Raw genomic sequence first — 12,518 nt, forward strand, 5'->3', positions numbered from 1 at the left:
GCTGGCTAGCTTGTAGGCTCCAGACTGATTTACTGTAGTAAAGTAGGCCAGGAGGAGCCTGCAGGACCGGGGAGGGAGAAGCTCGGTGATGAATGGGGTGGCATGAAGTCACTCCGCTCCGCCAATCAGGGCCGGCCTCAGCCGGGCAGGGCCGCGGCAGCTACGGATGCCTCCTGATGCTGGGACAAATTTTACCTTAGATGATGATTTGATATTTTCAGTCTGAGCTGAGAGTGTGCACCAAACAGTTCCTAGTTTAGGTCCAATCATTTCTGAGTGTTACCGAGGTGAGTGTTCTCAGTAGGGTGCAGATGACTAGCCTCCACCTTGCATTTTTCTCTGCACGTGTAAATCTCTCTCTTTACGTGGTCTCTCTCTGGTATGCTTATTTTGCAGCATTGCTTCTCTACCTGTCTGGCTGACCCCTTTCACTCTTTCCTTTCAGAAGCTGCCTCTTCCTTCTTTCCACCCTCCTTATGTCTGATCGCTCCTTTACTTGTGCACTGCCCAGAACCCACTTGCTTTCTTCCTTTCTCCTGATTCCTAAAGTCCTCATTTGGGGGGGGTTGGTTGGGTCACTCTTCCTTCCCATAGAGCAAGAGGGACAAAGATGGGTTGCTTGCCTGCTCGCTGCCGAAGCTTGGGCTTCAAAAGGAAGCTGGGCAGAGGGTACTCTTTCTCATCATCCTACTAGACCTTTGGGTAGGGGTGGGGAGGAATTGAGTGGGGCTGGGGGGGTGGTGGTGGTGTGGCAATGACTTGGGTCTTGTGATAGACTCCAGTCAAGTGTCTAAATTGGGACATCTGCTTGAGATGCTTTTTCTGCCTATCTCTGGGGGCAGGAGGGAAAACTTGGGACTAGCTCTTAAGTGACTTTCTTATTGTTCTCATCCTCCTGTCAAGTTGTTTGTCTTCTATTCTTCATCCTCTTTTGACTTTCCCTTTCTCTCCCCTCCCTTCTCCTTCAATGCTCTTTTTTACTGATAGGCCAAGCAGAAAACATGGAGACGTCTGATATGGCGACAGCAAAGGTAGGATGGAAATGCTGCCGGCCTCACTGTGCGTAAGTGGTTTCGCTTGGCAACTTCTTACTTTTTCAGCCTTTTTACTTTCTCCTGACCCTTTTCTCCCTGATGCTGGGAGTGGTACTAGCGCTGGGGTTGCTGATGGGATTCAGGTTCTGGGAGGAAGCGATATCGTGGCCAAGGTCTCTATATGTTGCTTTTCTTGTAAGACTTGAGAAAAATCTTAAAATGTTGATGCTCTACGTGTGAAGGTCGGGGGTGAGGGGGGGAGAGAAATAGGGGAGGGTGTGTTACTGTCAGCGCAGTTTGTCCCTGAGGCCGAGGGAGCCGGGATGCTGGCAGGAACCTGCTCTGCTGCTGTATGACAAAGTGACACTAGAGGGTGCTTTAGGGGCAGCTTTCCCACTCCCGGGGACCGTTGTGCGAGTAGAAATGCCTTTTGGCAGCCTGATTTCTTATTTTTTTTGGAAAGGATCTCGGGGGAGTGCCGAGTGAGAAAGTAATTCGAGCTTATAGATGCATCCGCCCTTTTCTGTGAGGCTTCTGTTGCCTGTGCTGCTTGCTTTTACCAGGTTGTGTGGGTTCCGCTTTCCTGCGGGCTAACAGCCTGGAAATCTGTTGGAATGGGACTGGGTGGATCCAGATGGGCTGGCGAGGTAGAAATGGGAGATGTATACTGTGCATGGCTTTGGCATGGTTCGGTGAGACCTGGGAAGCACACAATTGTCTCGCCATTGAATGGTTGTATCTCATGGCAGGGACCGCTGATTACTTCTTCGTAGCAAACGGTTTGTTTTCTAGCACGACCCTGCCACTGATGTGACTTCCCTTGGCATCGGAACAAGGTTAAAATGCAGGGAACGTGTCTGCAAAGTGTATCTTGTGCTGTTATTTCAGCAGGGTCTGAAATTAAGTGTGGTTGAAGAGAGCGATAGCTAGGAAAGAGTGGGAAATGGCGTTAGTAGTTCTAAAACTTCTGCTTTTGAGCTTGCACTGAACTGGGTACCCTAGCATGGTGACATGGCATGCTGTGTTCCTGGAGGTAACTGTTCTATGTGCGGGTAGGAGTCCATGGTTAAAAACCTCCCTGTGGTGCTGCTAACAGATTGTAGGGCTTATTCTTATGTCCTAGCTAGAATTCCAGTTTGAGTTTGTGTTTTTCCTTTTCACGTTTGTTTCTGCTAAATACCGTATCCTTTTCAATTCCACTTCCCAGACGCCTGGCTGATACTGAAGACCTGCCCTGTTTTGCCCTGGGACTGGGTTGCATGTCAATGCAGGTTTTGAGCTTTTAGCGTCTCAATAAATTGTACGATGTACTTCTGGGTAAACGTTGCTTTATAAAGGTGAAATGATCCCTCACGATCACATTTGCTCTAGCTTCAACTGCCTGTCACTGCAAACCTACTTACAGCTGTAGTGCTTGAGAAAAATTAACCACCAAGAATGTTGAAGGGTCAGTGGCAGCAGAGCCAGTTGAGAATGACACTGACATTCCCTCTCACTTTTAGCTGTTGTGGCATTTGGAGGGACTCTGGCTTTTCTGGGTTGAAAAACAGACCTTTTCAAAGTCAAGAGCAACAAAGTCAGTTTAAAATTCTTTTTTGTACCCATTTTTACAGTTTCTTGGTTTTAATTAAAGGAAAACATGATCTACAGTGTTAAAACACCATCTTAGTGTGAATGTACTGAGAACCTAATTATCTTTTGGGGAAAAAGTATCTTGAGTGAAAAATTGAACTTGGAAGTTGATGATGATGAAAATATTACCGTGATGTATGCGGGTTTATTTGGGCTTACACCATGGCGAATTCTGATGTTTAGCCCCTTGTTCTTTTCTGAAACTCAAATGTTCTTCCATAGTCTATTTTCTTTTCTGAGTTTGGGTCAGTTAAGCCTTTTATGGTTGGCTTGGAGCCTCCAAGGGATGCTGTTCATTTTGCTTAATTTCTGCTGGGCTTTGCCTGAGCTAGCAAAGAACTTCTGAGAAGGTTTAACAGATTTATTTTCTCAGCCTGAGACAATGTCAAAAGCGTCCATGGGATGTAATATCAGGATGTTACTTCCTTCCACGGCTGCTCTCCATTGTGTTACGCTGTCACTTCCTTTTCTACTGGGGCACCTTTCCGGGTATCTCAAGAACCGTGGTTTCCTGGTATGCCAAAGAATGGTCCCATATTTAGCACATGAAAAACAGAAGGGTGCACCTTTTTTTTTGTAGCCTGTGGTTTTAATCCCTGGGTAATCAATCATTCATCCTTATCTTGAGGCTTTTCAGAACTGTTAGCGGAATTGGAAAATTGTTTGTTTGTCCCTTGTATGCCACCATGCTTTGGGATTGTGACGTGGTGCCACGTCACCTAACAGCTTTGTTTATGTGGTGCCCTGGTAAAAATAGGAACCCTGATTGTTCCTATTCCTTGCCGAGCGCCAAGGGGAAAAGTAGTTAAACTGTTAGCAAAAAATCCCCCCCAAACAGGCCAACATGAAGCTAGAATGCTTCCTGGGAAAGCATGAATCACTTTCCAGGTAATCAGCTAGTGGAAATGAGGAACATAAATCAGTGAGCTGCCTTTCATTCCCCTGACACTGAAAGGTTCTTGTTCCCTATACTGTAAGTATGTAACATGGAAAGTCCTCAAACCTTTTAGGGGGTGTGTGGGGAGATGTTTAAGCACCTGATTTACTTGTTCCATCTTGATGGAAACGCGTTCCTCTTACGAGCTGTAACGGGAACAAGTGAAGGCACAAAAGATGCCTGTTTACTGCAGAGCTTTTGCTTAGAGATTATTTCCTTGGCTTTTATTCGATGGGAGTTGCTCATTTGCTTGGAGAAGTATATGTAAGGGGAAAAGGACAACCGGGTAATGCAGAAGAGCTGATATGTGAATAAAATAGTGCTAAACATTAAATATGACTTAATTTCCGTAGTTGTCTCTGTGCTTCCAGCTACGCCAAGACCTAATTCATTACTGTCTGTCACTTTGTACAGATGTTCTTGTGCAGAGGACATGTAAAGCACTGTCCTGTGTGGACAGTATTATTTAGTAGCTCTTTCATCTGAGTTGGAGGTCAGGGGAAAAAAAAAGTAACTCTGGCTTTGTGTATTACAGCCCTAACTTTTTTTAGTTCAATGTGGCCTTGACAGTTTATAGTTACTGGTCAGGAAAACATCCGGTCTTTTTTCTGCCTCTTTTTTTTTTTTTTCTGCTACTCAATCTCCAAATATTTCTTCAGTTTGAGAAAGTTCTACGTGGTTTTTACTTTGTTGCTGTTTTTAGTGTTTGTGTGTGCTGTTTGACTTCCTCATCCTGACTGGTGGTGGAAGCAACCAGAAGCCACAAGGGAGGCTGTGTTCATGGCACTCTTGCTCTGGACTAGAAGTACTCAAAATATTACTGGCCAGGATCCCAATTATCTAGTTTTAATCCTTTTTGAAGTTTATGAGAATTTTGCCCGAGAGGGAGGGACAAGGGAAGAGGCAGGACAGCAGATACCATGTAAACTTGCCTTATTGTTATTTATTGTTTATGCTTGGCAAAAATGATGTACCTAATATTTTGCAGTTAGAGATCCCTTTTCCAAACAATTAAAGCCCTATTGCAATAAGCAAATACTTTGACTTGGAGATTTTATGGGAAGAAATAATGAAAAAATGTAGGGGTGGGAGTGATCTGATGACTGAGATGTGAAAGGGAGCTGAGAGAACACAACAATGAAAGAAGTGAAGGCAGTCAACAAATGTTATGAAATAACTAATGGAGGAGGGATATAAAATAAATGAAAGGAGAAGGAAGTAGGAGCAGGCGTAAGAAGCGTGTTTACAGCACCTTATATATAGAGAGAGGTATGTGGGTGAGGGGGGAAGAACTCTGGGGTGGCTTACAGAAGTTGTAGGCACTCTTAACTGGTTGATGATACTGATGCTCTAGTTAAGCGCTTGTACTTTGGAGACTACTGCCTGCCTTAGCAGAAGTGAAGGGCACCTCCCTATTTCAAATAGCTGCTGTTGATTCAGAGATTTTGGCTAGGTGAGGGAGGAGAGGCCGTGGTAGGTGTGAGACACAAAGGAGACAATGTTGTTGTGGTGTTTGCAGGATTTTGTGATTGCTAATGTTGGCCAAAGGCATCTGCTCTCAGAAATCTTTCACTGTTTTCAACTATTGTGCTTGTTTTCGTGAAACATGAGAACAAACTAAAAGGAAAACCAATGTTTATACTTTTATTACTATTTTTGTGATTTTTTTTTACTATGTGTATGGAAAAATAAAAGAATTTTTACAAAAATAAGTGACTTGGGAAAGCTTGTTTGTATGCGAAATATGATCATCAAAGATCATTTGTCACTTATACAATCCAAAAAAATCTATTATCACGCATGTCTCCTTGCAACACATAGTTCCACAGGTGAGTGAAAAAGCAAGGATTGTAGGCCTTATCCATTTTCAAAACAGAGGCCTATGGCAGAACAGAACTTTCTCAAGCCACAGTTCTGATTTGCTTCTTTCTGTTTTCCCAGATTCCTTTTTTTGTGGGATGGATGCTTGGGATGGAGTAGGTAGATAATTTATCTGGAATTCAACTTGCATGTGACTTCTAAGTATTCTTAGCACTGCGGAGGTGGACAGGGTGGCTGTGCGTAGCCTCTCTCTCTTGATATCTACATATGCTCTTTTGTTACCTTATTTAAATTTTAATATTTTTCTCCTGGAGTGGTTATGTGCAGAGGATTGAGAAAAAGGAAAGGGTTTGCCCATGCAGCGTTAGCTGACGCAGATGGACTGCTCAAGTGAATGTGAAATTGAGACTGTAACAGTGGGGTCACACGCTTGGGGTTCACCGAAGATGGTGGGTGACCCACAGTCCCTTCAAGGCTCCTGCTGCAAGGATTTCAGAGAGCACATCCCAGCTGAATTGTGGCAGAGGTGGCTGCACCTGCCAGCTGGATGCTTAAACAGACACTCTGTTCTTCGAAGTGCTCTATCTCCTTTGATAATTTCCTAACTGTCATGTTTTCTTTCTTTAAAAAAAAAAAAAGAAAAAAAAAGTACATGACTGCTTATCTCTTAATACTTTTCTTGCCTGAGCTTTGATTTCTAAACATGTGACTCTGCAGCATTAGTCTGTCCCAGATTTGCCAAGCTTGCAGGTCTCCTGACCCATTTTACAGCATTGTGATTTGCTTCCCTCCTTGACAACCTGCAGGCCACAGATGCTAAGCATCTCATGGAGAAAAGTTGAGTCCAAGCCAGGCATCTAATATAGGTTGGACCTGATGAGGGCTGAATCTGGGATTATGTGGGGTGAGATTTGAATGTGGTTTTCCCATACTGCTTGTCATGTGGCCCAGCTTTGTCTAGGTTAATGCTTTTTGTCTAGAAAGAAACAAAGAGGCATGTTGGAAACAATTCTCAAAGTGGGCGTTTCAAAACCCTGCCTCGCACGGGGGTCTCCTGCAGGGTACAGTCCACTGCTTTCCTTCACAAACGGAGTGGAAGACAGTTCTACACAGGATGCAGTTTCACGTTTCCTTCTGCAGCCGGCACCCAAGTATTGATGGTATTTAATAATGAAGCAAAGAGTACAACATGTCACAAGTGTTTGGGAGGCTATTTGGAGAGAATTAGCACTGAGCTGAGTTTTTTCCCTTTACAACTCCACTCCCCAGCAAGACATTTCAGTGTTACTTGCACAGTTTTGGAAACTTCAGCCCCACTGCCAAGATCCTGTTTCATTTCACCTGCCCTGGAATAACCGAAGCCCTACAAAATGATTTTCTGCTGAATCCATAAGTGGAAGTTTGTTTCTGTCCATCTGTTCAGGATTTGGGAGAATCAGGAAAAAAAAAATCTGGTGCCTTTATTAAGCAAAATACAAAAGTGGAAAGACATGTTTGTTACTTCCCAGAGGAGATGTGGGCATCAGAGTCTGAATGTTTCCTTGAGCAATGAGGAGAAATTTCAGGGAAAGCTTTGTAAACCAGAACAGAGACTTTGAACTAATTACCCCCCTGTCCACTGACAGGTGAATGGGAATGGAGGTGGTGACTTTACAGGTCAAGATCTTTGCATCATCCCACTCAAACATCAACTGCAGTCATTGGGATTGGGAGGTGTGTCAGAAAGTGGGGGCCTTGAGTTTGACAAGTATGACAAATAGTATCAAACCCCCCCCCCCCCAACCTTCAAGAGAGTAGATTTTTTTAAATTTTATTTTCACATACCTGACTGCTCTCTTGCCTATACCACCACTGAAATTACTTGAATTCCTGTAGCATTCATAATAAGCAAGCCTGTTTCTGTCCCAAGACTGAGGATGTTTAGAGCTCTCTGGATGTGGTGAGGGTATAGACACATAGATCCTGCAAAATAAAAAGAATTCCCAGGAAAAATATTGGTGTATTGCAGGCAGTGTGATGCAATAACTAGCCTTTCTTCCCCCTTTTGGTCAGGCCTTGCCCAGGGCCCAGCCATCTGATTTTTATTATATGGTGTGGGATGAAGGGGTTTTAACTCTAATAGTGTAAGTAATGCTACACAAACAACTGTCGTGTTGTGTTTGTGCAAATGCTGGCGCTGGCTGTCATGAGCATAAGATACTTGCCTTATCCCCTACTTCAGTGCCAGGGCAGAAACTTGTCTCCTGCCTCTGAGGCAGAAGAAAATTCATCAATTCCTTCACTTGCTGTAGCAGTAGTTATTCACCCTGCTCACGCTCTGCAGTCGGAGCAGCGCCTTGCTTCATCCCCCTACGAACAACTGGAGGGGCCGACTGTGCCTGCCCTAACGTGAGAAGGGGGGAAAGTAAGGGGACGAGAGGAGGGGGAACCGCCTTCCCCTTTTCCTGGCTCCTTGGGGAGCTGTCTCCCGGCCCGGCTGGGAGCGCTGGGCTGGGGGCGGGGGAGGGCCCGGGGCTGCCCCCCCCCTCCCCGGGGGCGGTGCGGCGGGCAGGCCCGGCTGCCATGGCATGCTGCGCGGCGCGCTGTCCTGCCGGTGCTGCACATGCTCAGCAGAGAGCGGGGCGGCTCAGCCCCTGGCGGTGCTGGTGCGGGGAGCCCTGGGCCTCTCGGCGGGGGGCTGGGGGGGCGCCGAGGGCGGGAGGCGGCCGTGCCCCGCCGCGGGGGGCTCTGTGCATGGGGCTCGGCGCTCCCCGGGGGACGCTCGCCGGCCGGGTCTCCTCCAATATGTCCTGGGACCTCTGGAGCTGTCAGTGGGCAGACAAGGACACGGGCATCGGATTATCGTGACTGTACTAATGAAAGGGTTCAAGCTCGCCTGGTAAGCTAGAGCGTTGGGGAAAAGGGGGCGATGCGATCAGCCACCTTCCCAAAAATCTTCCTCCTTCGTAGCCCCGCTGTGCGCCGCAGCGGGGAGCGCAGCGCTGCCGGGGGCGGGGGGGGTGAGGGGGAGGCGGCGGGGCCGGCCGAGCGAAGGGATGCGCTCCACTAAGTTGGCCGGTGCCTGCGCTGCAAAGCTCGGGTCACTGCAGCACCGCCGAGGGGGGAACATCTGTGCGGGCTGCCGGGGGCAGCGCCGGGCTGCGGTGGGGAGGGACCTGCCGGGAAAGTCATCGGGAATAGATGTAGCGGCGGGCCGTTCCTGTCCGGGCATCTCTGCGTGAGGACTGCGATGCCGTGAGGCTCCCTCTGGTCTGGCTGCATCTTCCTCCCCGCTGCCGCCACCCTTTCTCCTCCTCTTCCCGGCTTTCGCTATGGTTGTGCATGAATTTGCATCTGTGTATGCACGCACGTAATCCCCGCACACCTGAGTGTCTGGACTCAGTGTCTATCTGCATACGGAAAAAAGAATAACGCGTGCGGTTTTGTTCTGAAGAAAGGTAGAGAAAACGTTTTGAATGCTACGTGTGTGGAATGGCTCCTCTTCAGCTTGTCCTTTAAATAGCTGCTTTTGGGGATGCACCTTATTGGCATGTTTCTGTAATAATCTATTAGAGTTGGGAGTCAAGGGAGCTAACAGCTTCCCGGAAGGTACCAAAGTGCTCGTTAATTGTTTGAGCGTTCCTGGGTGTTTTGGGGGAAAACTCTCCAGGTTTGGACAAGTGGGCAGTGAAAGAAAACATTGTGTGGGTGAAAGTTGATCAACAAAGCCGTGTGCCTATCTAAAATGTTTGCATGTAAATATTTTTGTTGGTCAACTTTGTATTTTATATGATAGGTAAATATATACGTTTGTAATGTACGTGGCTGCAGTTGTGTATTAAACACATCTAATATGAACTTGGCTAACAAAAATTTATATAAAATCTTGAGTATATCAAAATTATTTTACATCTCTAGTATGTCAAAACTACTTAGTTGGAATAAATGGTCTTTAGATTATTGTGATGAAATTGATTTAATCAGAACTTTATCAGACGGGAACGGCTCTGTAGTTAATAGCGGAATGTGACTTTGTAATTTGGATTGAAATTGCAAAGTGGATGACAAGAGCAATGTGAAGGCCCGTTTCTTTTTCTTAATCCTTTTTCTCTGTAATGAAAAAGGAAGCAATCATAGAAATAACAGCCTCCCTCTCAAGGGTGCTGGTTTTGCATCAGTATGAATTTAATGGTTTGAAACGCTCACCTGTAAAGTGTGAGAAAACAGTTATTTTTCATTTGTTGTTTTATTTATTGTTGCTATTTCATTTTTTTTTTCTGTGTAAAAAATAAAAGCAGTACAGCACAGCACTAGGAAGCATCTTGTACTGGGCCCCAGGGGACGGACTAGAGCCAGGGATGACTCAATAGGTCATCTCTCTTTATAATTTCTGTAATTTTGTCTGTTATTTCATTATACTGAGAGCCTTTGAAATTTTCCTATGTGTATATAGCCACATGTAATGTAGGCTATACAAATGATATAGCTATTAGCATTTGAAAAATCTTAAATAATTTTTTCCTCTTTTTTTTTTTTTAAACTAAAAAAAAAAAAAAAAGAGCCCAACTCTTGCACTGATTTGCTGCTTTACGTGGTATGCAGTTGGGCTGATGAGTTGCGTAATAGCTTAGTGTACTACCAGGAGAGCAAAGCATGTGTTATAAATGCCGTGATCGTGTGGATCTGCAATAACATGGCACCCCACTGCATTCATTTCTGTACCTATCCACGAGCAACACTGGACTTTTTTTTTTTTTTAACTCTGTAATCAGAGTGCTTTTGCATACCCAGTTCTGTCCCAGCATTTATGACGATTAAGGTTGAAGGTACTCTGTTAATTTAGTCAGACTTCAGAGCTAAGCGAGTGAGGCTGGTAGATTCAGGAGCTAGATGGGAGGCATAAGAAGATTACTCATGTGCTGGATGAAATGCTAGCGGTGTTTCGGCAGGTGACGCTCTTCCCTCTGAGTTTTCTCCATCTCGGGCTCCTGGCAGGGTCCTAGGGGCTCTGTGCCGTCCTGGGTGCGTGGGTTCTGGTGGGGACTGCAGTAAAGATCCTCATCAGTTCTCCCGGCTCTCGTGGAAATGCTTGAAGAGTGCTAAGCAAGCCCTGCTTGGGCTACCTCTTCAGCATCTCCCCTTCGTCTTCCTCTGAATCCCAAAGAGAAACAAAGTCCAATATTCTGATTGCTTACCTTATTTAAAAATAGCATGCAGCATTTTTGAGCTTGATAGCGGTTACTCTGTTCCTGCTCTAGAATGTTTACAGACAGTTTTATTTATTTGATTGTGCTGCAATACCCAAACACAGAGGGCGAGTTAAGGATATTATTTCAAGTCCTGTTTCACCTAAGTATCTGTGTTTGTCACTACTGGACTGATTGGTATGGCTCTAGAGATCTAAGTGTGGAATACGGAGTTCCCTCCTTTTTGCCGTTTGTCAAACTTGGTTAGGGTACCTTTAATGCGGGTTGTACAGCCTCCGATATTTACATCGAAACGGCTTTACAGGGTTAGTATTTGTCTAAAGGAAAAAAACCCATGTCAAACGCGTGGCATACAAACAGATCTTTTGGTCCTTGCTGTAGAAGTGGCGATTCCAGTTCTAGATGGCACTGCTGGGGTTAATGCAGATTTCCTATGGAGCCCTTCTCAGAAAGACACATGATTTCTTTCTGTACCAGGAAGGGCAATAGCACAGGGACAGACTGCTGTCAGCAGGAGCAGCCCGCTCTGACCGTTAGCAAGAGGACTTGCTCTTGCCTGTTTTTAGGCCACCCGTTCATTTTGCCCTGTTAGATTGCGCAAGATAACATAGTGCGTTTTATCGGGGAACCTCTGGCCACCTCTGAGCCTCAGTGAAAGCTTATTTTGGCACGATACAACGTGCTGATCTCTAATACGATGTCATGCGTTTTTTGCAGTACGCCACCTAATTCTGCCCAAAATGATCTCATCACCATCTGGTATCGTATCACAGCATAGCTACGTACCGTGGAGAGTTGTTATACGGTCACAGTACACTGCAGAATCCTGATGTATAACCATCGTAGCTTTACGACATCTGAACGCGACCGTATCGTATCGTGATGTAAGGTCCTGATGTACTAGTGCAGCATTATATTGTTATGGCACAACATCCTGGTGTTAGAAATGATACTGCGGTCCCCTTATAGGTTCTTAGCGTACATCACCAATTTGTCTTATCAGGGCCTAGTATCTTGGCTTGATAGGTCATCTTCGCATCGCAAGGTAATATTTTAACACCGTTGCATGCGTCTTTGTGCTGTGACACGGTTTTGCAAGAGAGAACTTTTGTTTCCAGTCTTACATCACTGTTATCTCATAGATCCTCAGGGACTATAATGAGCCAGGTCCCGACCTCTAAATTTCAGAAAGCCACAAACTACAACAGCAGGGCAGGCTTTCTCTCCCCTCAAATCTCGGGCGGTGCTGCCTGCCGTTAGCATTCTCCCTTGTTAGGAGTTTTGGGGAGCGCATAATCCAGCATAGATGGAGACTAATTTGGATCTTTTATGAAAATTGAGAATCAAATGACTGAAGAATCTTGCAGGGACAAAAGCAAGCTGGTAGCTGAACTTGATGTCCCATAAATGGGATACCGAACAAAACTCTGCTCTTCTGATTTTCCTTCTTTTCTGGTTCCTTCTGCATTGCTTCTGCTGATTTGTTGATTGGAATATTTCTGAGCCACAGAACCTACAGATAAAATACGGGCCAAAGGCCCTACCTAAAAATAAATCTGTAATTCATTTTTCTGCTAGTGCCTGTGGGTGAGAAAAAAACCTCTGAGTGTTCCAACACCCTACTTATCTGAAGGAAGGATCTATTATATAGTTGTGGGGGTGGGATGGGAACTAGGTAGGGTTACAGAACAGCAGAGCTAAATTTAGAAGTTGTTTGATGTCAGGGAGCAGTGAAGATTAACGTTAGGCAGTTTCAGTTATGCATGCTGTAAGGCTGCGACTTCAGGAGTTCTTTGTATCTAGAGCAGGATAACGACACCTGCCCTTTCCATTGATTCTGTCGGTGTCTCAGGGCCACAAGTGTGTACGAGGGGAGGGACAGGGTTCGTAAGCTACCGCACTAGCCCT

General features: G+C 45.6%; 1 protein-coding gene across 18 annotated transcripts in view; it reads left to right on the top strand.

Annotated features, from left to right (window-relative positions):
• The window catches only part of GRAMD1B (GRAM domain containing 1B), a 134,307-nt gene that overhangs the window by 65,829 nt on the left and 55,960 nt on the right, over window positions 1–12,518 (top strand). For 2 of the 18 annotated variants that reach the window (XR_012838786.1, XM_075774764.1), the window contains one exon: window positions 988–1,031. The exons of 13 other annotated variants lie outside the window; for them this stretch is intronic. Coding sequence is in view for 1 of the 5 variants with exons in the window: in XM_075774756.1 (XP_075630871.1) it covers window positions 8,280–8,302 (23 nt within the window). In the remaining 4 variants the exon portion in view is untranslated. Of the gene's footprint in view, window positions 1–181; window positions 288–987; window positions 1,032–8,076; window positions 8,303–12,518 lie in introns of those variants that run through there. 3 more of the 18 variants (XM_075774762.1, XM_075774763.1, XM_075774756.1) reach the window with 3 other exon arrangements.

The sequence above is a fragment of the Balearica regulorum genome, chromosome 23 (assembly GCF_011004875.1).
Source record: "Balearica regulorum gibbericeps isolate bBalReg1 chromosome 23, bBalReg1.pri, whole genome shotgun sequence".
NCBI lineage: Eukaryota > Metazoa > Chordata > Aves > Gruiformes > Gruidae > Balearica > Balearica regulorum.